The following is a 25895-nucleotide window of genomic DNA, read 5'->3' on the forward strand; positions in this document are numbered from 1 at the left end:
GTGAGGCCCTGGGTTTAACCTCTGTGCCAGACAGAAAGAAAAATCACAGAGATGAAGTTAGGGTACAGTTCCTTCTAGAAGGAAATGGGGGCAGGGCATGTAGGGCAAGCTTCATGTTCATGTCTTCACCTGGGTGATTACGTCACAGGTGTTAACTTTACAGTTATCTTTCACTGCAAATACATATGATATGTGCTCTGTTTTATGAATGGTGCCCCATTGTCTGCAGATACAAAGCTGGACTAGGTGACACACATTCATTGCCTCGCTACTGGTTTTATTTTGTTTTGTTTTCAGTACCTAGGAATCAAACTCGGGGCCTTGTGCATGTTAGGGAAGAACTCTAAACACTGGGGTACATCTTCAGCTGTAGTCCTTGTTGCTTATGAGACTGAGGGTCGCTTGAGCCCAGGAATTTGGGTATAACCAACACAAGACACTATCTCAATAAAATACATTCGTTTGTTTTCTATATATTTAGTGTGTGTGCATCATGGCGTGGGTGGAGGCATGCACGAGTGTGGAGGCGAGAGGAGCTTTCATATGTGAGTCAGCTCCCTCCTCCCACCAGCTGGGTCCCACGGATCTAAGAGTTTCAAGGTTGTTGGCCTTTACCATTAAGCTATTTCATTTGCCTGATTTTTTAAAAAAACAAACTACATTTTTTTCTCTTGTATTACCATGTTATATTCCTGGTAAAGTAATCATAAGTTGGAAATGCTTCAAGTTAAAAATGCATTTCATAGGGCTGGCCAACAGGCTTGGCAAGTGAGGGCAGCAGCTGCTCAAACTGAGCAGCCTGAATTCAGTCCTGGAAAGGCACATGGTAGAAGAGAACAGACTCCACAAAGTTGTCTTCTGACCGCCACACGTGGGCCATGGCACACATACCGGCCCCATCAGACACACAGTGAAAACACAATGTGTTTTAACTTTAAAATGTATGTATGTCAGGTCATGGTGGTGTGCCTTTAATCCCAGTACTCAGGAGGCAGAGATAGGCTGATCTCTGAGATGGAGGCCAGCCTGGTCTACAGAGGGAACTTTAGGACAGCAAGGGCTACACAGAAAAACCCATTCTCTGGGTGGGAAATGCACCCGGAGATGTTCTTAATGGTTGAGAGTGTGCATTGCTCTTGCAGAGGACAACAATTTAGTTCCCAGTACCCAATCAGGTGGCTCATGACATCTGTAACTCCAGCTCTAGAGGATCTGAGATTCTCTTCTGATGGCAGAGGAACCTGCTCTCATGTGCACATTACACAAACACACATACACACACACACACACACATGCACACAACATACACATATCATCAACTCAAAAATAAAGAGAATTTAAAACTTTGGTTTTTTCTTCTGTACCCTGGAGGCCCCAATATTTTTGGTTCCAAAGCAGTTTTCTGCCAACAAGAGTGAGTCAAAAGCACTGTCCAGGAGGAGGCATCTGGTGACCTCCAGAAAGCCCAGGACATTCTCTTCTGGAGAGGAAGGAGGCTGGGCTATGCTCCCTTCTCTGAGGTCCCCTCCTCTCCAGACCAGCAGCTCTCTGGGGTCCCCCCCCCCCATTTCTGTGTTCCTCTGTATCCTCTCTTCTCCCTCACTCCCTTCCCTCCTTCCCTAAGGCTCCTGCTGTCAGCCTCTCTTCTCCCCTTTGGCCTTTGTATTTTGTTTCTCTTTCCCTCCCTGGAGTATCAGACCCCCTCTTCCTGCTGGCAAACCTGGACCTGCCCAGAGCCCACTCTTCTACCCATAAGCTGAGGGACCCTGTTTGAGTCAGGTCTCCTAAGCCTCAGTTTAACAAGTTGCTGTTTTAGTCCCATGAGGTCACAAGGATGGAAACATCCAGCTAAGTAACAGACTCCAGACTCCTAGACCCAGTTTTCCCTGTCACATTTGCATGTGTGTGTGCATGTGCATATGTACCTGTGTGTGTGTATGTGTGTGTGTACACTCATGTGTCTGTGTGTCCATGTACATAGAGGCAAAAGGTCAATCTCTTTTACCAACCTCCACAGTTTCTCAGGGCATTGTCTCCCTTGTGTTTTGAGACAGGGTCCCTCACATGCCTTGAACTCAGTGATTTGGCTAGGATGAGCCCTTCGTCTCTACCTCTTCAGTGCTGGGTTTATAAGGTAGACTACCATTCTTTGCTTTTGATGTAGGAGCTGGGATTGAACTCAGGTCCTCACCCTTACAAGTGAACACTTTACCAACTGAGCTATCACCCTCACCCAAGTGTCTTTTAAAAGGCAGCGTGAACTTGGGTTGTGCATTAGCTTCCTCTATTGCTCACGACTTAAAACCATCACAGCACCGCTACCCCACCACCTCTGAGGACGAAGCTCACTGCAAACTGAAAACATCTTGTTTGTACATTTAGCTCAGCACCACAGCAATAGTCTCAGGCGTTTCTCTTAGTGACTGGGGTCAGGCTAGGAGCCTTTCTGTGGGTCCTGGGTTCCCTCTGTGAGGTTCAAGGTTTGACTTGGGCTTTCTTAGAGCCTAGAATTCTGGGGTTTTACTAACAGCAGGTCTCTGGAGGCGAGAGGGGAAGAGGCTTTGGGAGTGAAGGCAGAGCAGTGGGCTCAGCCACAGGATCCTGTTATCCAAAGGATGGGCCTTAGCCCACACAGTTCTAGAGAGTTTAGTCTTACATTTCCTTGTGTTCTCCCCCCTCTCTCCATTGTCCAGGTCTATTTTGTACTAGGGATTGAACTCAGGACACTAAGCATACATTTTATGATTGAGACCCTCCAAACCACCCTGGATCTCCTTTTACTTTTTTAAAAATTATTTTGCTGGGCAGTGGTGGCGCACCCCTTTAATCCCAGCACTTGGAAGACAGAGGCAGGCAGATCTCTGAGATGGAGGCCAGCCTGGTCTACAGAGTGAGTTTCAGTCAGGACAGCCAGGGCTAAAAAGAGAAAACTCTTTCAAGAAGAAGAAGAAGGAGGAGGAGGAGGAAGAGGAGGAGGAGGAAGAGGAGGAGGAGGAGGAGAAAGACAAGAAGGAGGAGGAGGAGGAAGAGGAAGAGGAAGAGGAAGAGGAAGAGGAAGAAGAAGAAGAAGAAGAAGAAGAAGAAGAAGAAGAAGAAGAAGAAGAAAGGAGAAGAAGAAAGGAGAAGAAGGAGAAGAAGAAGAAAGGAGAGGAGAAGGAGAAGAAGAGGAGAAGGAGGAAGAAGAAGAAAAAGAAGAAGAAGAAGAAGAAGAAGAAGAAGAAGAAGAAGAAGAAGAAGAAGAAGAAGAAGAAGAAGAAGAAGAAAAGAAGAGAAGAAGAGAAGAAAAGAAAAGAAAAAAAAGAAAGAAAATTTTTGGAGAATTATTTATTTTATGTGATCAAGTTTTTTTTTTTTTTTTCCTACATGTGCATCATGTGTGTGCCAAAAGAGGACATTGGTTCTCCTGGGACTGGTGTTACATACAGCTTGAGCCACCATGTAGGTACTGGGAGTGGAGCATAGGTCTTCTGCAAGGGCTACAAATCTGTCAACCACTCTGTCATCTTTCTGGGTACCCCTGGCTCTCTTTTATGGGCTGCCTCAGGCAGACATAGGACAAAAGAATGATTCTTTTCCTGGAGGCCCTTGAACCTTATGCTTTGGGAGCACAGCCTACCTGGTCTCTTGTCTGTGATCATCAGATAAATCTCTCACTCCCCACTTAGAACCAACAGAAACTCCATTGATGATGCTGTATTTGGCCCAGGCTCCTGGGCTTAGCAGTAAAGGTTTCCCATCATGCCTTTCTCCCAACCACAGCAATGGCAGCTCACTGCTCCAAGTTCTTCTCTAACTCTCTGCCTCCGTCCAGACTGCCTCCTCAGTCAGTCTGCATTGTGTGATAGCCTCTGCACACTGTTCCCAGGATGTCCTTTCTGTGACTCTGATCAAATGATTTGGCCCCACACATACCCACTCCCCGTCTCTTGCATTCTCTCCACAAAGCCCACAATCTGTCTGCACATCTCTCCACGGGCCTGTGGACTCCTGAGGTCCATGCAGGCCTCATTCATGTTTGTGAGTCTTTAGGTCCAGCTCATAGAAATCGCTGAGTGAAATGTTTGTAGCTGGATGAACGCAGAAATGAATACACATGTTCATAGAGAAAATAAGCTAGGGTCTGGGGATGAAAGTTGACAGAGCGGCTTTCCCACGCTTATAGCCCCGAGTTCAACCCCCAGCACCACATAACCTGAGCAATCGAATGCGGTGGCCCACATCTTTGGTACTTTGAAGGTGGAGGCAGGAGGATCAAAAGACCAAAGTTATTCTCAGTTATTAAAAAAAAAGTTCAAGGATAGTCTGGGCTAGAGATCCTAAGAAAAACAAGGTGGGGTGAGGGAAGCGGGGAGGGGGGAAGAAGGAAAAGAAGGAGAGAGAGAGAGAGAGAGAGAGAGAGAGAGAGAGAGAGAGAGAGAGAGAGAGAGAGGAGGGAAAGAAGGATGGACACAAGTTGAGGAAGGAGTGAAGGGAGAAAGGAAGGAGAGAAGAGTTTAGGGTTTGGCAAGGGGCTCCCTCCAGCACCATCAAGGCAAAGATGAGAAGATAAATACAAATTTGAAGATAGCCTGGTCTATACAGCAAGCTCCAGGCTATCCCAGGATACCATAAGCAAGATCTTACTAAAACAATCCAAAGCAATGGATTAATGAGTGAAAATAACAGTTGGGGCCTGGTTCTCACGTCCCAGACCATTCTCCCCCTATAATCCAGTTACCTGGAGCTCAGCCTATTTGGTGGAAACATGAAGAACTACAACTGCTGGCGTAGAGTGAGTTTGTGTCTTCCCTAACCTCAGAGAGGGGCCTGAGTCAGGTTCCTGGGGACCCTGAGGACATGTGATCTGGACCCCCTGGGGAGTCCCAAGTGTGTCTGCAAGAAAAGAGAGGATGGAGGTGAAGGTGATGGTGGGACCCTTCCTTTTCTGCTGGCAGTAAGAAACTGCTGGGGTATATGGAGGGATCAGGCTAGTTTTTACATAAAGCAAGAGGTTAAAGTATACACAGGAGGAAACTGATTGACCAAGAAGTTCTCCTTAGCCAGGGGACTGTGGCATACACTTTTAAGCCCAGCACTCGGGAGGCAAAGGCAGGTACAGAGCGAGTTCCGTGACAGTCATGGCTACACAGAGAAACTGTCTCAAAAAGACAAAAACAAAACAAATTCTTGCTCAACCGAGCAGTCTCCCTAGAGGTGTGTGTGTCCTCGGGGTCAGAAGTGGGGGACAGGTGTGTGTGGAGGAAAAGGACTATCGCTCTACTCTCTAGACTGGGTGTCTGAAGGACAGGGAACCCTTTCACTTTCCCAGAATTCAGCATAGAGCTTGGTTAACATAGGGAAGATGCATGGATGGATGGATGGATGGATATGTAAATAGGTAGACTGATTAATAGTTAAGTGATGGATGGAAAAATTGATAGGTAGTACAAATGTATGGATGTATGGATGAATGGGTAGACAGACTGATGGATGGATGGGTGGATGGATGGATGGATGGATGGATGGATGGATGGATGGATGGATGGAAAAGTGCATTGAGAATAGATAGATAAGTAGATAAGTAGACTGGGAGATGGATGGATATAGGCAGACTAATGAATTAATGGATATATAGATTAAGTGAATAGATGGATGTGTGGGTGGAAGAATGTATGTGTAGACAAATGATGGATGGATGGATGGATGGATGGATGGATGGATGGATGGATGGATGGATGGACAGGTAGCCAGATTGACAGAAGATCATATAGTAGATAAAGAAATAAAAATACAAACTGTTAGCAGATGGATGGGCTGATGTACAGACAGACAAGTGGCTAAATGAGCGTGTTGCTAACCGAGAGGGTAAGCAGACAAGCTGACTGGCAGCTCAGAATTGAGCAGTTGGATGAACAGAGATGTGTAGATGTGGTGGGCTGGAGAGATGAGCAGACAATCAGAAAGAGACAAGGATAGGAAAACAGGAAAGAAGAAATGTGCGAGGAAGGTTATAAACGAGGAAGTCTAGATCGTAACGTTCAAGGGTCGGAGAAACCAACCAGGAGAACTGGGCTGGGAACAATGTCCTTAGGGATCTGACATCAGCTGTGGTACTTAGCTGGGAGGGGAGGGGATCAGAAGTCAAGGTCCTTCCCAATTGGAAGGGAAGCCCACTTGAGAAGTCTGGAAAGGAGATAAAATGTGGGAGACCCAGTGTCTACTGTTGGCCCTAATTGGTTTAGGACGATCTAGCAGATATTGCAGGGCCTACAGGAAGAGCCAAGCCTGGCAGCCTTGGGACCAAAATCCTCCACCTGACAAATTCACCCTCAAAATTAGGGACCCACACTCTCGCTATTCTAACCCCCCGAAGCGGGGACTCCTGGCCACCAGAGGGGACTGAGAAGAAATCGGTATTATTAGGCTAAAAGAACAGTGGACCACTTCAGCAAGGCCTATCGACCGGAGCAGCAGAAGCCTTCCATGGTAGTGCTAGCCTTTCTCCCTCCCAGCCCCAGTTTCCTCTGGGCAGGGGCCTGGCCCCCTGTCTTCCCAGGGCTGCCCTTTGAGAACCACCTGCCCCAGCCGGCCAGAGACTTCCTGTAGCGCAAGAGATTTATGCAAACGGGCTGGGGCGGTGATGTCACCCCAAGGGGACTATCTCCCAGTGGCAGGCCCTTCGATAAAATCAGGAACTTGTGCTGGCCCTGCAATGTCAAGGGAGGGGGCTCACCCAGGGCTCCTGTAGCTCAGGGGGCAGGCCTGAGCCCTGCGTCTGACCCACGACCGTCCAGCCCCCCGACGGGGTACCTGGTCCTGAGGGGGATCCGCCTTGATCCCCACCGAAGCAGGGGATCTGACCAACCTGGAGCTCAGCTGGATGTTACAGGCGTGCAAAATGGAAGGGTTTCCCCTCACCGCCCCTGTGAGTACTGGGGCTTCACTACCAGCCCAGCCTGGGGCTTTGGGCTGTGTGACCATCTGCCCACTAACCCACCAGCCCACCCGATGCCCTCCGGCTCCCTATCAGTGGGAAGTTGGTGTTTCCTCCCCGGAGCTGCTGGTCTGAGACCCAGCGAGGGGCCATTGGCTTCCTTAGAGCATGCCCTGGCGGGCTGAGGGTTGCCGGCTGGCCCCATGGTGGGGCTGTGATCGGTGGGGCCTGAACAGCTATTTATAGATGGGTTCAGTGGCAGGCCGAACTCTAGGGCAGGGTTCTGGGTTGAAGATGGCGAGGGCGGCTCCTGAGAGGCCATGGATGAGGAGATCTGGAGACTGGCCTAGGAGTCTCTGGAGGCAACAGGAGAGGTTTCAACTCAAGACCTGTGGGCTCCTGAGGCAAAGGCTATTAGAACTCGAAGTCACCCATGGGTCCCCAACATTCAGTTTGTGGCCTGGCGTAGAAGAACGGCTGTTGATCCAAGTGTTTGGGCTTTGGGCCTACATGGATCTGAGAGTCTTGGGCAGTGACCAAGACTGGCTTCTTAGGGTCAGGCTGGGCAAGAGGAGAACACAGAGCAGAAACACTGCAGTTAGATTTGTGGCTAGAACTTAGCTCAGTGAGAAATCGGGTGAAGGATGGACTGGGGCCAGAATGGGACGGAGATTGGGGCTGGAGTAAGAAGATCTGGCTAGACTTAAGGTGGGGCAGGGACGGGGACACAAGCAGGTGGGCAGATCCCACCTGTTCCTCCTGTTTTCAGTGACAGTCACAGCTTTGGGTGAATGGCAGCTCAGAATCCCTTAGAGAGGACCCTCTTGCTTTCTCCTACCCTTGGAGGTGTTGGGGCAGTGAAGAAAGGCTGAGCAGGGCCTGCCCACCTGACTCAGCGTTCCTGAACTAGAGACAGATCTCTTCTCTATCCCTTCCAGCCCTCCATAGCACCTTAGGCCTGACATTGTAGTCAGTGTCCTGCAACAGGGGCAGGCCTAGTGTACTGCCTGGAAACCCAGGGAAGAGGGCCAGCTTCTGGTCTCCTCACAGGATAGAAAATAGGCTCGCCAAACCTCACTGTCCTCACCTTTACCCTGATCCCCTTCTCCTGCCTGGGACGGAAAAGGTGCTGGGGCAAGCACAGGTGATGGAGGGTGTCCCAGAAGTCCACTCTGCCTCAATTAAAGCCACTGTCCCTGACCCTTGACCTCTCCTTCCTGCTGATATGGGCACAGGCCAGACCTCCAGCTCCTACACCAGCTCATTAGCCCCTCTCTCCAGCCTCAGGAGCCTCTCTCCAGCCTCAACCAAGTGTCTCTTGAGTGGACAGGCTCTCAAGGCAGCCCTGGCCCACCAAGCAAGGCCACTGTAACTATTGTGCAATCCTTGGGCACACTCTGCGGGGGTGGGGAGAAGCCCAGTGACTGACGGGAAGGCTCGGAGTGCATATCCCTGTGCCTAGCAAGTGAGAGATGGAGGAGGCAGAGGAGAGAAGATGGAGAAAGAAGGGAAGAAAGACAAAGGAAGGAGAGGAGGACAAAGAGGAGGGAAGAGAGAAATTAATGGTGGCAGGGAGTCTCCCATCAAAAGGACAGTGGAGGGAGGAGGCAAAAGGGATAGTTCCTTGGTCCCCAAAATCTGCCTGGGTGACCTTCGTACAAACAAATCATCAACATGACAGTCATCATGTCGGACTGTGCCTTCCTGAGACTAGATGGACAGCGGCTAACAGGAGGGGAGGAGTCAGGGGCAGGCGGCCCCAAGGTAGCACTGGAGAGTGGGACCTGGTTGGCTCTGAAAGGCATGTGAATGTACTGATGGCTGGGAGTTGATGTGAGCATGTGTGTGTCAATATATATGTGTGTGCCTGCAGGGGTGAGAGAACAGTGGGTGTCTGTGAGTGTGAGCAGATGTATAGGCCTATGTGAGACATGGGGCTCATGAGAGGGTGAGGATGCCTGTGTGTGAGACCGAGACAGGAACCCAAGAGTGAGTGTGTGGACATGTGAGAGTGAGTCTCCACAGCTTTGGGTATAAGTGTGTCACAGGGAGTGTTTGTACGTGTGGGGAAGGATGAGTTGGTGGGAACAGGAGAGGGCAACAGGCCCCCATGGTCATAGGTGTATGTGGAACGGTGCAGTGGATAATAAGAGAAGTGAGGAAGGGGCTGCATGCACCCTCTCTTTAGCCCTGGATCTGCTGACCTCTGACCTCTCTACCTCATTGTTAGCACGCTGTCCTGAACTTCCCGCACCGCCTTACCCACGGTGTCTCTGAATGCTCTGGATTCGAAGCAAAGGCTGGGCAGCTCCCAGGTGCCCCAGTCAGGGAAGGTCACAGGCCTCAAACTCACTGGAATATCTTCAACAGCTCAGGCTCTGACACCTTTCTCTCTCGGCAGCCATCGGAGGACTTGGTTCCTTACGAATCAGAACTATACCAACGTCCACCGCATGACTACTACTCCTTCATGGGCAGCGATGGAGAAAGCCATAGCGGTGAGTACCTGGTCCTCCACCCCTCATCCCAGCATGCCCTGGGGCTGGAGAGAGGAAAAGACTCCCGAAGTTACTTGGAGTTCTGAGAGTAAGATGCAGGCAGCAACCTCATCCCTGTATCCCACAATGTCAGCCCGATCTCTGATCCCTGAGCATCTTCCTGTGTCAAGGGCAAATTTAGTTTCTTTCTCATTTATCTTGTCTGGTTCCCCAACTCATTCCAGATTCTCTCCAACATCCAAATCCACACCTTCACTTTCTCTCTGATTAGAAAACAAATAGACACTTAAAAATAACATAAGATAAAATAAAAACAAACAAACAGACAGACGGAAAAAAAAAAGAGCCAAAAGAAAAAGTGCAAGAAACACATATAAGCCTGGTCTACAGAGTGAGTTCCAGGACAGCCAGGGCTACACAGAGAAACCCTGTAATCCTGTCTCGGGGGGGGGGGAGAAAGAAAAGAAAGAAGCAAGAGAGAGAGAGAGAGAGAGAGGAGAGAGAGAGAGAGACAGAGAGAGACAGAGAGAGAGACAGAGAGAGAGAGAGAAAAGAAGGAAGAGAGAGAGAGAAAAGAAGGAAGAGAGAGAACACATTCACACACACACAGAGAAGTCCCATAAAAATTCAAAACCAGAAGACTATAAGGTTTGATTTTTAAAAGTGCCCAAAGTATTGTGAGACAAAACCAAAAACAAGACAAAACTCCAAAACCACACTGAGATCATCAGTGTTGCATTCTGCTTGGCCCTCCACCCAGGGAGCTCGGAGCTCGACCTGCCCTTAAATGTGGTTTGTACACCTGCTGAGATTCCATGGAAGAAAACGAATCTTTCCTCTGTGAGTGCTTATCTCTGGAGATAGATAGATTCCGGGTTAGCAAAGGGGAGTGCAGTCCACTTTCCATCTCAGCACTGGGTGGAACCCCATCTGGCTTAGGCCCGGGTGGCCTGGGGTCTTTTTAATAAATGAGGACAGGTGGGGAGCTGAGTGACTTGATTAGGCCAGTGACCTCTGGTCCACATGACCTGTCCTGTGCCTGTGCTCTTTCCTAACCACTCATTCGAGCGTGTTCTCTCTTTTCTTGCTATCCCCCTTATCCAAAGCCCCCTTTGGAAAGTCTCCCTTACTGTGTGGCTAACAGCCTTTCTCTATTGCTCTACTGAGATTTGGGACTTGGTAATTCTGTTGGCAAAAGGCTTAGCAACTTTAAAACAAACAAACAAACAAACAACTCTTTTAGTAGATGCCAGGAGGGTCTCCAGTCATGGTCAAGTGAAAGCCTCCGAGTGTCCCTTGTTCAGCATACACCAAGCCCTCCACCCCAGGTCGGATGGAGGTAGTGAAGAGGCCTGGCCTCAACTGTCCACCCCAAACCCAGCCTTGTTCTCTAGAAAGTTAAGGGGAGAGGGAAGATACACTTAGTGCTTGGGGAAGGAGATATCAGGTCGCCTAAAACAAGCCAAGAAGCACAGCCACCTTGTTCCAGACCAGGATGGGGGATTCTCCGTAATGCCTGTATCTAGAGGTTCAAGGTCAGAAATGCTCAGCACCTCAGCTGAGGGTGTGCTCACACCTGACAGCCACACCCAGGACTGTCACTTGTGATGCCACACAGTTAAGGCTTTTTTATTTGGAAGCCAAACCTTGAGAGCACCTTCACCTGGCACTCAGCATGAAGTCTTCTGGAAGTGTGTCCTGCCAGGAGGGTCCACCTCAAGGGCACAGGGTCCTTTCAGACCCCCCCAGTGCTAGGAAAGCTTCCAAATGCCTTCTTTTGTTCTTCTTAGACATGTTCAAAGTGTACAAGAAATACACCCTCCCTGGGTGAGGTTCAGATAACATATGTTATCTCTGCCTGCGTTATCCTTATTTTCCCTCACACAGATTAAGAACCAGGTCTGAGTGACTGACACCATATCCACCCACCCTTCCAGCAGAGTCGGAGGACTGACCGAAATCTCCCTGAGTTTGAGGAGGGCTCCCCCTGGTGGCTCAGGTCTCACAAGCAAAGCGGGGCTTGGAGCCTCTTTCTCAGGCCGGGTTGCTTTCTCTTTGGCCTAGTCTACGTTTAGATAGAGGCATTTCCTTCAAGAGTTTGGCCTCCTCATTTTTACCTTTATGCAGTTGCCCAAATATCTAGATATCAGATGTGGGAGTGTGTCTGGGAAGATGGAGCCAGCACTTCATAGAAGCTGGGTTTCCCTGGCTCAGAGTTCCAAGGGGTTCTTTGTATCTGGAGCAGGGCTATAGAAATGGCTCTATACTTAAGGCGAAAGCCCAGAATTCCTTCAGAGACTCTTCCAGGGTCTCTGGGTGCCCTGCCCACCCCCACCTCTGCAGTCATTAGCCATCTGAGTATCGGTGCTGTCCCTGATCCCTACTGGAATATTCTATTAGAAGACGCAAGAAAAGTTTTCTGCCTTTCCCATCCTTCTGCTGATTGCTGTCTGTCTTTTGTGTCCACGCTGTAAGAAAGTGATACTTAGTGGAATCCTTTCTTCATTGACTTCAGCAGCTGTGCAGCCTTGGGGCAAGCAACAGAGCCTCTCTGAGTGCCCCTACCTCATCTGTGAAACTGAGATCATGGAAGCACCTCGCAGAATTATAACAGGTGAATGAGGTGACATGTGTCCTCTGTGAGGCTGTGTGTACCATGCTAAGTACAGGACCGGGTGAGGGCTCAGTATGTGTTGTTAGCATTGCTGTACCCAAGAGAGCAAGCGAGCAGCAAGGGCAGTGGTTCTCAACCTCTCCAGTACTATGACTCTTTCATACACCTCCTCATGTTGCAGTGACACACAATTATTTTTTTTTGTTTCTTCATAACTGTGATTTTGCTACTGTTATGAATCCTAATGTAAATATCTGATATGGAGGATATCTGATATGCAAACCCCAAAGGAGTCACGACCTGGGTGACAGCCATCCATCTATCCATCCATCCATCCACCCATCCATCATCCATCCATCTACCCACCTACCTATCCATCTATCCATCCATCCATCTACCCACCCACCTATCCATCCATTCACCCACCCATCCATCTACCCACCTACCTATCCATCCATTCACCCACCCACCTATCCATCTATCCATCCATCTTTCCATCCACTCACCTACCCACCTATCCATCTATCCATCCTCTATGCATCTACCCTTCTACCTATCTACCCACTCATCTACTCACTCTCTCATCTACTCACACCCATCCTTCCACTCATTTTACACCTCCCCTCCTCTACTCATGGATGTGTGGAAGCCCTGCTCACATGATGTTCAGGGAAGCCTTTGAGATGGTAATGGCTGAGCTGTAATCTTCATGAAGAGAAAGGACCATATGTGTGAGGTGAATGGGGACAGGGAGCAGCAAAAACAAGAGCAGGAAGCAGAGGGCACATGGCTACAGATCATCATCAGGAGACAACATGAAACCAAAGTGGCCATCAAAAGGCAGTTGAAAAAAGTTTGAAGGCCATGGAGGAGTATATGTTGTATCCCGTGTCTTTGCCAGGACAGCCCTCTGCTACTAAGCTGTAATTAATTTTACTGGAGAGTTTTGGACAAGGAAATTACATGATCTGAATAGCCTTATGTTTGGTGAAAATTTAAATATGCTTTCTATTTTTTATATTCTCTCTCGCTCTCTCTCTGTGTATGTGGTGTGTGTGTGTGGTGTGCATAGTAAGAGAGCAACTTGTGGGAGCCATTTTGCCAGCCTGAAATACATTTTTAAGTGCTTAATTTAAAACTATCAAAATGGCAAACGCTCAGGTGCTGGAGAGAGCAGTGCAGATAAGAGCACCAGCTGAGCCGGGCGTGGTGGCGCACGCCTTTAGTCCCAGCACTCGGGAGGCAGAGGCAGGCGGATTTCTGAGTTCGAGGCCAGCCTGGTCTACAAAGTGAGCTCCAGGACAGCCAAGGCTACACAGAGAAACCCTGTCTCGAAAAACCAAAAAAAAAAAAAAAGAGCACCAGCTGCTCCTGCCGAGGACTCAAGCGGGGCTCCCACCACCTCTATGGTGGCTCACAGCTGTCTGTAACTCACATGTGCACATGGTACATTGGCATACATTACAAGATCTGAACAGCCTTATGTGTGGCAGACAAAACGTTCACACACATAAAAATAAAAAACAAATCTTAAAACAAGCTCTCAATGCTGTAGTGAAAAACATACAGCACCTCAGGCAAAGCCTTCTCCTCTCCCACCTCCCCGCTGCTGGTGACACTTGCAGAAAGCTTGTGGTACATCTATCATTCTGTGTGTTTGATATCACCTTGCTCTGGAGAACACCTGTCTTTTCAGAGCCCTGGAATCACCGAGGGTTGGGGGAGCTGCTACTTACACCACAAATTTACATGGTGGATGCCCAGTGCTTTATCCACTGAGCCATCCCCCCCAGCCCCACAAACATCGCTGTTTACTGAGAGCCTTCTAGGTGTTCAGAGATTAGTCAGCTCAGTCTTCCAGTTTGAGACATGTATGTGTGTGTGCACGTAGGCTGTGAGGAGGAGCATTTGACAACAGCAATTCCCAACACGATGCTCACAGTTCTGCAGGCTTCCAACCCTGGATGTCCTGGAATTCACTCTGTAGACCAGGCTGGCCTGGAACTCAGAAATCTGCTTGCCTCTGCCTCCCAAGTGCTGGGATTAAAGGCGTGTGCCACCACTACCTGGAAGGCTTCCGTTGTTATATGGTAATACATCTGAACAGACGTGCCCATTGTTATGATCATGTGACTAGGACATAGCTCTGCTGACCCTTAGAGTCTCCTTTAAATATCTGTTCTACCTTTCCAACCGTGTTTCTCAGTGATACTGTTGAAGGGCGATAAGAGCCCAGACTGCTATATGAGGTGTCTTAACTCTTCCGTAATGACACCCACTTTGCAGAATTATTGTAAGAACAGAGCGAGCCACTATATGCAGAAAGCCCAGGGGGCAGCGTAGAGCAGATAGATGTGTCAGGAGCTCCAGAGAGCTATACAGGAGGTGAAGCAGCACGGTTGTGCTGTGTGGAGTTGTCTCTCTTCCCGTCTATTCTGTGTTCTCACCTGTAAGCAGCAGTTTGGTTGTGTCAAACTTCTGGGTAAAAATAAAATCTTGTTTTGTTAGAAATTTAAAAGCATTTCCCTACTGTCTTTTGGTTATTTCAGGATTTTGTTGTTATTGTTTGTTTGTTTGTTGACATCTGACACCATTCCATGTGTTCTCCTTTTTATAATCTAGATTTTTTTTAATTTTATTTTTCAGTTTTGTCTTTCTGGAAGTTCTTTTTCTTTTTTATCTATTTTTGTCACCTCTCTCCAACCCCTTCCTTTGTCTGTCTCTGTTTGTCTCTGTCTCTCTGTTTCTCTCTTTTGGATCTCATCATATACTCAGGCTAACCTCAAACCAGTTATCCCCCAGCCACAGCCTCTTAAGAAGTAGAATTAGACCAATTTTACATGGACCCACTGGCTGCTGGGTAGATATCAGATGTAAGAGATAGGACAGGATCTAGGTGAAGGGCACTTAGAAAAAAAAGAGCATAGCTGTAGCTTTTCTAACCCAAGACACTGTGGATGCTCAGAAGAGATCAGCGAGAGTAGCAGCAGTAGAAAGAAAAAGGAATGAGCATAAAGCCGGGGAGATGGCTCAGTAGTTAGACTGCCTGCTATGTGAGCATGAGGACCTGCATTGCAACTCCAGCACCTACCTAAGAAGCCAGGTATAGCTACCAACTGTACCATTGTACAGTTACCACTGTCACTCTGGAGGTCAGGGCAGATGAGCTTCCTGGACAGATGAGTCAAAATAGGAGTTCAGTTTCTTTCCCTTTCTCCTCCTCCTCCTCCTCCTCCTCCTCCTCCTCCTCCTCCTCCTCCTTCTGAGATAGTTTCACTATGTAGCTTTGGCTGGCCTTGAATGTAGAGCAGGCTGGCCTTGCACTCAGAGATCTGCCTGCCCCCCTCTCAAGTGCTGAGATGAAAAGTGCGCACCACCATGTCCGGAGAGAGACTCTGCCTTAAAGAAAAGAAAGAGGTGGAGTGTGAAAGAGAAAGATGCTTGAAGTCCTTCTGGCTTCTACATGTGCACACACTCATTTGAACATCCACATGTACACACACACACACCCCAAAATAAAATAAACAAACAAAAGGGTTAGACAAGGTCAGGAGAGGTTTTGAAGGTATCAAGTACACATAGTATAAAATTTACCATCCTAATATTTTTGTCTATATATCTATCCATGTATTTATCCTTCATCTATCTGTCTGTCTGTCTGTCTGTCTGTCTATGTGTAGTTATGAATGTGCCACAGCGCAGGCATGGAGATCAGAATCAGTTCTGTCCTTCCATCACATGGGTCCTGAGGAATCAAACTCACATTGTCATGCTTGGTGGCAAGTGCTACTGCCAGGCCACTTCTACACCATCCAAGGGTATAAAGGGTAGTAAAATACACTCACAAAAGCTACACATGTGGGCATGGTGGTTTGTGCCTGTAATTACAGCACTGGGGACAGCAAAGATCTGGGATCAGGATCTCAAGGTCACTGTCTGAGTGAGTTCAGGGCTAGCCTGGCTTACCGGGTCTTGTTTAAAACAGAACAAAACAAAAATGCATGCACATTGTGGAGTAGCCATCACCATTGTCTTGAGAACTCATCTTGCCAAGCTAAAACCCTGTGCCCATTATACAACTGCCCATCCTCCAACCTGCCAGCCCCTGGCAACCTGCAATCTCCTTCCTTCCTTCCTTCCTTCCTTCCTTCCTTCCTTCCTTCCTTCCTTCCTTCCTTCCTTCCTTCCTTCCTTCCNTCCTTCCTTCNTTNCTTCCTTCCTTCCCTCCATTCCTTCCCTCCCTTCCTCTTTTCCTCCCTCCCTCTTTTTTGTTTTTGTCTTGTTTTGAGACAGGGTTTCTCTCTGTGCAGCCCTAGCTGTCTTAGAACTCTCCCTGGCTGTCCTAGAACTTGCTCTGTAGACCAGGCTGGGCCTCAGACTCAGAGATCTGCCTACCTCTGCCTCCCAAGTGCTGAGATCAAAGGCATGCATCAATATCACCTGGCTCTACTTTCTATCTCTGTGAATATTATTACATTAGGTGCCTCTGATAAGTGAAGTCATACTGCAATTTTCCTGTTATAACAGACTCATTTCACATAGCAGAACGTCTCAAGATTCAGCATGTTGTAGCACAGGCCAGAATTTCTCTGTTTATATGTTGAATAATATTCACTGTATGAGTTCATTTTGGAAGGCAGCTATGCCCATGACCTAGACCACTACATTTTGCTTAAAGGCTCACGTGTTGATGGATACTTCTGCTGTTTCTAGTTTCTGGCTGTGGTGAATAAAGCTGCTATGACCATGACCTGGGCTTATAGTCTCCTTAGGACTCTGACTTATACTCCTGTGCATGCACGTTTACAAATAGGCTTGCTGGACTTGCTGGGTCCTGTGGTACTTCTTTCTTGTGTGTGTGTGTGTGTGTGTGTGTGTGTGAATGCAGGTGTCCATGGAGGTCAGAGCATTGAATACTTGAGTACCCGGGAGCTGGAGTTACTGGCAGTTATGAAGTTATGAGCTGCCTGATGTGGGTGCTGCTGGGAAGTGAACTCCAGGTCCTTTGGAAGAGCAGTGCCAAATCCTAATTCCTGGGCCATCTCCTCAGCCCCTCTTTTCCCTGGTGGAGCTGATAAGCTACCTTTCATCATGGCAGCAACAGCTTTACAAGCCCCACAGCAATGCACAAGTCTTCATGGTTTTTGTACACTTGTCATCTCCTTATGCACTGTTGGCTTTTAGGAATCTTGGTCCTAGGGCTGGAGTTGACTCACACCCATGTAACCAACCACCTCGCCTCCTTAGCAACTGTTCTTCCTCCACCTATCAAACCTTCCATCCACCTCACATTCACCTCTCTGTTTAATAAGTACACCAAGGGTCTTTTCTGTGCCTGGCACAGGGATAGATGCTGTGGGGTGAATAGGATGCTGATACAGCCACATTCAACTCTGTGTCCTGGTAAGAATTAAAACGCCAATAATCAGGGTACACCGTTGAGAGAAACAAATACCTCGAGGCCTCCTGCTCACCAGGCTTTTGCAACATGCCTGCAGGCTTTTAGGAGAGGCTGTTCTGTAGTGGTAGTAATTTCCCAAAAAGGAGGGTTGTTTTGTTGGCCCCTCCTTTCTTAATTCCTTATCTCCTCTGGTTTGGTTTGTTCCTTTGTTTTTATTTGCTTTGTTTTGTTCTGTTCTGTGGGGACAGCCTTGAACTCCCTAAATAGCTCAGGCTAGCCTTGAACTCCCTATATAGCTCAGGCTGAAGTTGATGTTCTTTTGTAAAGATTTGTTTTTATTGTTTTCAGTTGTGTGTAGGTGTATGTGCCCGCTTGTGTGTGTGTGCATGTGTGTGCTAGTGTCCTCAGAGGGCAGAGGTGTTAGATTCCCCTGGAGCTCCAGTTGTTCTGAGCTGCCCAACACGGCTCTGGGAGCCGAACTCAGGTCCTTTGGGAGAGAGTCAGTGCTCTTGAGCTATGAGCCACCTCTGCAGTCCCTGGTCTTCTGGTTTGAGAATACTTTGCTTTTCTGAGGACAGCCCTGGCCTTCAGCCTGGGGTTTCTGTCCTGAGGAGATAGGTCAGCTGAGTGACTCTTAAGGCTTGGTGTTTTGTAATCTTATATGTAAGTACACTGTAGCTGTCTTCAGACACACCAGAAGAGGGCATCAGATCTCATTACAGGTGGTTGTGAGCCACCATGTGGTTGCTGGGATTTGAATTCTGGACCTTCAGAAGAGCAGTCGGGTGCTCTTTACCCACTAAGCCATCTCACCAGCCCCGGTGTTTTGTAATCTTAATATCGCTTGGTTCTTGCTCTTCTTAGGACTAAGTAAGAACATGGATGAATGGGTGGGAACAAGAAAGGATCAGGACAAATGGACTGACAGCCATAGTGGTTTCCACTTGTGATCCCAGCACATGAAGCCAGCCTGGGCTCTATATCAAGACCCTGTCACAAATGGGCTCTCGTTTGGCTGGGTGGCTCTGGCTGCATAGACAGAGGTTGGGTGATGGGTAGCTAATGGATGGATGGGTGTGTACAGACAGATGGACAGGGGCATCAGGAGAGGCTCTCTGTGTCACCATAGGTCTTACTTAAAGCTTACATTACTTCATAGTAATAGCTGGCATGGTGTAGTAAGAGTTAAAATACTGTGTAAGTCCCTGGAATTACACAGAAGTGGGCTCGGATCATGACACTACACTACCAGTGGCCACTGTAGACAAAGGACTTAATTTTTTATTTTAAATTTTGAGATAAGGTCTCTCTGTGTATCCCTGGCTGTCCTGGAGCTTGCTATGCAGACCAATCTGGTCTCAAACTTGCAGAGATCCTCCTGGCTCTGCCTCCCAAGTTCTGGTTAAAGGCAGGACTTTAATGTCTTGAGTTACAGCTTTCCTTACTGTCAACAGGGAGAGTTCTGTTGAGACAGGGCTTCCTATAGCTCAGGCTAGCCTTGAACTCCCTATATAGCTCAGGCTAGCCTTGAACTCCCTATCTAGTTCAGGCTGGATTTGATGTTCTTTTGTAAAGATTTGATTTTATTGTTTTCAATTGTGTGTAGGTGTATGAGGAGCCTCTATCTCTACCTCCGCAGAGCAGAGCAGAGCAGAGCAGAGCAGAGCAGAGCAGAGCAGAGCAGAGCAGAGCAGAGCAGAGAGATGAAGTGGGTTAATTCTTAGCATTGTGCCTGGTAGGCTGTAAGTTAGCATCAGGAATCCCATTGAGCACTGAGACCTTCTGCATGGTGGATGCCCACAGGATGTAGAAAGTGAACATGGAGCTGGCACAGATATGAAAATAACATGATAACATTCTCTGAAGGGCTGAGAGTATATGGGTGGCCGCTAGGCAGAGGGCAAGGTGGCACAATAAAGGGACAAAACCAAGTTAAACACTGCATTCACAAAGAATTGTCCAAGCCAGGTACGGTGGCACATGCCTGTAATCCTGGCACTTGGGACGTAGACACAGGAGGGTCAAGACTTCAAGATCATCCTCTGCTGCACAGAAAGTTTGGGGCTAGCCTGTGCTACATGAGACTCTGTCTCAAAAGGAAGGAAGAAGGAGGAAGAAGGGAGGGAGGGAGGGAGGAAGGAAGGAAGGAAGGAAAGACAATGACAGAACAAAAGAGAAAAGAAAAGAAAGGGGAGAGAGAGAGAGAGCCAAGTATGTTGGTTTAAATTTGTAATGAAGCAGGAGAATCACCATGAACTCAAGGCTATCTCAGACTGCATGGCTCATAGGTTCTGGGCCAGCCCGGGTTATAGAATAAAACACAAGAAATAAGGTTCAGGGGGCCAGAAAGGCTGACCTTTGCTTTCTGACTCACTTCCTGGACACTCTCTCTGGGGGCCCCAAATTTGGAGTGAGTTTGCCTACCAGAGTGTTGGTTACATAATTGCCTGGGCAACCAAATCAAGGGGAAAGGTGAGGTTTTGAAACCATTGTAGCTCAGTCCTGGCCATCGCCTTCAGGAGACCAAGAGCAGGGAGCAGAGGCCCACATTTCCCCACAGTGCTTCTCACTGCTGTCATCCACAACAGCTTTGGGACATGCTGCGTTAGGCTTCAGAGCTAGCAGAGGTGGGGTGGGGTGGGGCCAGAAAGAGTTAGGTCAGGTGCCTCTCATCTCTCACCTAGAGGACAGCAAACACTCACAGTTCCTGTCCCTGGAACTGGAACGGGCTGCGGGAGAGACAGGGGAAAGTAAATGGTGGGGACCAAGAGGAAGCTGGGTCTGCAATCTAAACTGCAGAGCCCCATTCTGTCCTTTCGGGTTTAGTGACCTTTGATTTTGGTCCTGGGGCTCAAACGCAGGACCTTGTGTATGAGAGGCAAGTGCCTTTACCACTGTGTTACGGCCCTGGGCTTTCTGTTTTATTTTGAGATAAGATCTTGCTTTCTAGGCCAAGATGGCCTCAAACTTTTAAAAACCTATTTTTAAATATTTATTTGTCTCTCTCTGTCTCTCTGTCTGTCTCCCTATCTCTCTCTGTGGGTGTGTCTGTGTTTGTGTGTGTGTTTGTGTATATATACACATGTCTATGCTTTAGGAATCCAGAAGAGGGCGCTGTTGAATATTCTGGAGCTAGAGTTACAGGAGGTTGGGAGTTGCCCCAAGACCAACATCCAAGGTCACTAAACCCGAAAGGACAGAATGGGGCTCTGTGATTCGGATTGCAGACCCAGCTTCCTCTTGGTCACCGCCATTACTGTCCCCTGTCTCTCCCTGGGAACATAACTCTGGTTTTCTGTAAGAAAAAGTGGTCTTAACCACCGGGCTACCTCTCCAGACTCAGGCCTCAGGCCTTTGTTTTGAGTTAGGGTCTCATTTTATCTACATGGCCTGGAACTCACTGTGCAGACCAGGGTGGTCTTGAATTCAGAGACCTCTCTGCTTCTGCTTCTGGAGTGCTGGGATTAAAGGCATGTGCCATCATGCCTAGCTTGCCTTCATGTTCTTTCCTCTATTTTCTGGTTGTTGAAGTTACAGATGTGCTAGCGCAGGCTCTTTAGGGCCAGTATGAGTGTATGGGAATAAATGTTCTTCTTTTGTGCCATGTTCTATCCTAAGCACCTTCTGGGCATCAGATAGCTCATTTACCCCTTCACAGTGTATGGATAAAATGGGTATAAACTATTTACTCACTCAGATGAGGAAACTGAGGCCCAGGAGCATGCAGCAGTAAATGCATCCGGGTTTGTCTGAAGCTCCAAAGCATACACTTTTTCTTCTGTGCCGCAGTCTCTTAGAGATGGGTCCCGCTGCCAGACTCAGATGTGGCACATGGACAGAGCCTTGGTAACAACCTTTTAACCGGGGAATCAGAGGCTCAGTGGAAAAAAAAAGATGTTTAGGCTCATACAACCCAGCACTGCTCAGCAGGACGAGAAAGCTAGAGCCAGGCATGTAAGCCCAAACTTAGAAGTCTAAGTTGAGAGGATTACATGTTCAAACTCAGCCTGGGTGAGACCCTGCCTCAAAAACTCAAGAATACGGATGAGTGAAGGGCTCAGTAGATGATGGTGCTTACTGTCCTGCCTGAGGTTGACCTTGGGACCCCTGAGGTTCTAGAAGGAGGGAACAGACTCTGTTCCTCTACGCATGCACAGCATATTTGGCCCCTCCCAGTAAACAATTAACAAAAAAAGTCCTGTGGTATTGGTACACAGCTGGAAAGCATATGTCATTTCTTAAAGGATGTGTTTGTGTGAGAGACAAAGAAAAAGCAAGATCATAGGCATGTGTGCCTGTGTGTACACACATGAACACATGCACATATATATACATGCACACATGTACACATGCACACATGTACGTGGTTACTGGAGGACTTCCCCGGGCTCATCACCTTCCACATCCTTCAGGCCACATGAGGAAATCCCTCTTTTAACACCGCATTTTCATTTATTTCATTCTTCTTCTTAAATTCATTTATTGATATATGCGTGTATATGTTCATGTGTGACCGCACGCTGAGCTCAGGTCGTCAGGCTCAGTGGTGAGAACTTTTACCAGCTAAGCCATCTCGCTAGCTCCATACCATACCCCAAACTGTGCCCAAAAGTCCCTCAGATAGGCAGCAACTTTTGTTCCTGGAAAAGGTGTAGGGAGAAGCCACATCATAGATCTACCCAGAGCTATGTGGCTGCTTCCTGGAGTTGGGTCCACCCTTCCACAGACACCAGACACCCACAGGGGCTTTCTGGGGAAATCTCTTCCTTCAGCCTCCCAGGAACCTGGGTGTGGCTGCCCCTGCCTGTGGTTTTATAGAGGCAGCACTGTAGGTTTGGACAAACTCTGGTATGTGAGAAATGTCAGCCCCGTGACTTTGCAATCATACCCTGATCATGTGACAAGGACCCATGCTTGTGACTTTAGGTAGCCAGGAGTCTGTGGAAGGTCACAGAGGCAGGGAAAGCCATTTTCCAAGGCCTGCTGTGGATCTAGAGTGGGAGCTTATGTGTATTTTCCCAATAGCAATTCTACCTATTTTGTAGATGGGTCCACTGAGGCCAGAGAGGCTTAGGCCTGTGCTGAGGTCACACAGCCAACAGATGGCAAAGCCAGGACTCAGACTAGGGCTCAGAAGTCTGTGTCTCTGGGCCCAGTCAGGAAGCAGAATATAGAGTGGCTGCTGGTGACAGCTCCAGGTGTGACTGTCATTAGGGACTTTAATATTGGCATGTTAGGAAACCTCTCTGCGCCTCAGAGTCCTTTCTATAAAGCAGCGGTGGAGTCCGTGGATGTTCCAGGCGATGATTAATGCACTTTCTGCCCAGCCTGAATGATTATTTTATGTTACTCCACCCTCTTCCTGCCCCGGCACCTTGGCTCACGCCCTCCTCCCTGGCTTTCCCCACAGATCATTACTGGGATTTCTCCGCACACCACGTCCACAACGAGTTTGAGAACTTCTCTGAGAACCACTTCACAGAGCTGCAGAGCGTGCAGCCCCCGCAGCTACAGCAGCTCTATCGCCACATGGAGCTGGAACAGATGCACGTCCTCGATACTCCCATGGTGCCACCCCACACCGGCCTCAGTCACCAGGTGTGTGCTGCTGGCTGTCCTCTGTCCACCTCTCCCCTCCCGCCCCCAGACCTCCAGGCCTGTGGTGAGGCATGGAGCCTTCACAGGAAGCTGACATAGGCTCTTACTCAACGTGGCTTCCTGCTCTACAGAGCCAACGGCAGCTGGTACCCCAACGGCTGTGCTGACCTCCCGCCTGACCTTAGGGCCCCACACCTTAGTCTCACACACGATGGACAGATCCCATATGATCCACTAGTCCTCAGCCATCTTCTCTCACCCTGTTCCTGTTTGTGACCCTCAGGGTCCCACTGCCTAGAGTCCCCATTTTCTGTCTCTCCATGTACCCAGACTCCGAGTCACTAAATGCTCGCCTCTGCAGACCCCTTGGCTCCCTATTGATCCTCATTGCTGACTCTTCTCTGCTCCATTGATCTCTGCCATCCCTCACTGACCTCCACTGCCTGTTCATTGGCTCATCACCTCCTCATTAAGGCTCACTCACTTACGTATTAAGCCCCAGCTCATTGCTCCCCAGAACCTTCCCACTATTCCTAGTGCACTGCCAGGGCACATGGCCCCTTTGCATGCATAAAGATATACCTTTATCTTCCCTACTCCAGAGGCCACAGTGGGAAGGGTGATAGGCTCGGTTAACTAACAACTCATTGTACCAAGACCTGCACCCCCTGAGTCTTGGTCCAGACTGGCCCCTAGTTTTCCTTTCTCAGTCCTCGATCCTGCTGACCCCTCCTGCAGCCCTGGGCTATCCCTTATGGACTTCACACCTGTCCTTCCCTTTGCAGGTTCCCTACATGTCCCGGATGTGCTTCCCTTATCAATCCTTGTCCCCAGCCCACCAGCAGAGCTCAGATGAGGAGGAGGGTGAGAGGCAGAGCCCTCCCCTGGAGGTGTCTGATGGAGAAGCTGATGGCTTGGAGCCTGGGCCAGGTCTTCTGCACGGGGAGACAGGTAGGGTCCAGCACCACCGATCCAGTGACTGTAGCTGCATTTACATTTATGAACCTTGCATATTCCTAGCCAAGGTCAACTGGCCCAGCAGCCATGTTTCAGAGGTGTGTGTGCATGCACACGTGCGTGTTTGTGGATGCTTCTCTACCTGTACTGGTCTCTAAGTCTGTCTGTATTATGAATGAACAGGCATCACTTCAAAGTGTGTGAGAGTCTGTGTGTGCACATCAGTATTGTGTAGGAGTGTGAATGGGAGACTGTATGTAGATATGTGAAGGCCTGGGTGTATACAGTACTGTGAGTGTGTGAGGTCATGTGTGTGAGTACCTGTGAATGTGTGAAGGCCTATGAGTGTGTGAGGAAGGCCTGTGAGTGTGTAGGTCTTGTGTGTGAGTGCCTGCGTGTGAAGGCCTTTGGATAGGCATGTGGATATGTGAGAGCAGATGTGTATATATGTATGGATACATGTGACATATATATGAGGACTTGTATACATGGAGGGGTGTGCACTTGAATGGGAGTGGGCACGTGTGTGATTGCACCTACCATGGCTGGGAGGAGCTGGTGGGAGGGTCCCCATAAAATCCTTGCATTTTGTCCACACCCCACTTGGTTGCCCATCTCTCACAGGCAGCAAGAAAAAGATTCGCCTGTACCAGTTCCTGCTGGACCTGCTGCGCAGCGGCGACATGAAGGACAGCATCTGGTGGGTGGACAAGGACAAAGGTACCTTCCAGTTCTCGTCCAAGCACAAGGAGGCGCTGGCGCACCGCTGGGGCATCCAGAAGGGCAACCGCAAGAAGATGACCTACCAGAAGATGGCGCGCGCGCTGCGCAACTACGGCAAGACGGGCGAGGTGAAGAAAGTCAAGAAGAAGCTCACCTACCAGTTCAGCGGCGAGGTGCTGGGCCGCGGGGGCCTGGCCGAGCGGCGCCTCCCGCCCCACTGATAGCCCGCAGAGCCCGCCAGGCTCCTGGACCCCACCGGCCATAGCATTAACCCGTCGCCCGGCCCGGACACAGGGAGGACATTCCCAGGGCCGAGGCAGGACTGGGGGCCCGGCCTCGCCCTCCCAAGCCGGGCCTGGCCCGCCCCACCCGCTTCGCCTCCCACCAGGACTCTAGCCCGCCCCAAGGGCCGCCTGGGCCTCGGACCTCAACCGAGGGTCAGCCTGGCTTAGTGGCCACGGTGCTTCCTTGGGAGTCTGGCGCTGGCACCTTTTTGTATATTGAATGCTTTTTAAAAAGCTCTTCCTCCCCACCCCTTCATTAGCCTCTAAAGACAAGTAAAATTATTGTCAGCTATTCTCCCAGAGAAGTGTCTCATTCAAGAGTTTGCGTGTGCCGGGTCCAGGGGGCGTCCCGTGTGCACGATCTCTTATTTGTCTAGAGAGCATGTTTCCAAAGCTGGGTCCTAGGGACACGGGGACCATGGACACACAGCACTTGTTTCTAGTGAGATACGTCCTGGCTTGTTATCAGGGCTCAGGGATCATACTGAAAAGTCTTTAGCAATCTTCTGAATGAGACACGATCCAAGAGTGATGGTGGTGGTGGCCGCAGCAATAAGCACAGGTGTTCTGATCATGTAGCATGTGTCAACTTTACCGGCTGCACCGGCTCTCTAGCCTGGCCCCAAAGCATTCTTAATGGAGACTCCACAAGCACAGCCTTCCCTTCAAAGCACTCCCAGGGGCCACAGACAAGGGACATCTGTAAACATCTTGATTCATTTAGGTGGCATAGACAGAATGTAGGCAGGTGGTGGCAGACAGGGAGTGAGGACATCTCCTAATGTCTGCACACCTCAGGAAACACAAACCCTAGGGGTGTCACACTATAGGAGGAAAGACCCCTGCACACCTCCTGGCTATGTGGGTCCCTCATAGCCCACGCTGATGTCCCCTTCTTCTTCTTCTT

General features: G+C 49.1%; 1 protein-coding gene across 2 annotated transcripts; it reads left to right on the forward strand.

Moving 5' to 3' along the window:
• Positions 1 to 6588: 6588 nt before the first annotated feature.
• On the forward strand, positions 6589 to 25290 carry Spi1 (Spi-1 proto-oncogene). 2 transcript variants are annotated; one of them, XM_029474227.1, is made up of 6 exons: positions 6691 to 6904; positions 9315 to 9411; positions 11930 to 12025; positions 22837 to 23024; positions 23810 to 23975; positions 24606 to 25282. In XM_029474227.1, the coding sequence occupies exons 1-6, from the start codon at positions 6860 to 6862 to the stop codon at positions 24923 to 24925; spliced, it is 912 nt and encodes a 303-aa protein (XP_029330087.1). In that variant the 5' UTR covers positions 6691 to 6859; the 3' UTR covers positions 24926 to 25282. The 2 variants fall into 2 exon arrangements, with proteins under 2 accessions (XP_021011685.1, XP_029330087.1); XM_021156026.2 differs by lacking the exon at positions 11930 to 12025 and having other exon boundaries at positions 6589 to 6904; positions 24606 to 25290.
• The last annotated feature ends 605 nt before the right edge of the window (positions 25291 to 25895 follow it).

This window comes from Mus caroli, chromosome 2 (assembly GCF_900094665.2).
Source record: "Mus caroli chromosome 2, CAROLI_EIJ_v1.1, whole genome shotgun sequence".
In the NCBI taxonomy this organism is placed as follows: Eukaryota; Metazoa; Chordata; class Mammalia; order Rodentia; family Muridae; genus Mus; species Mus caroli.

Bases quoted from the DNA above. Each gene is read 5' to 3' on its own strand.
- Spi1 (XM_029474227.1), top strand. From the start codon at position 6,860: ATGTTACAGGCGTGCAAAATGGAAGGGTTTCCCCTCACCGCCCCT. The intron at 12,026-22,836 runs GTGAATGAGGTG...CTTTCCCCACAG, and splicing joins ACCTCGCAGAATTATAACAG to ATCATTACTGGGATTTCTCC. The intron at 23,976-24,605 runs GTAGGGTCCAGC...CATCTCTCACAG, and splicing joins TCTTCTGCACGGGGAGACAG to GCAGCAAGAAAAAGATTCGC.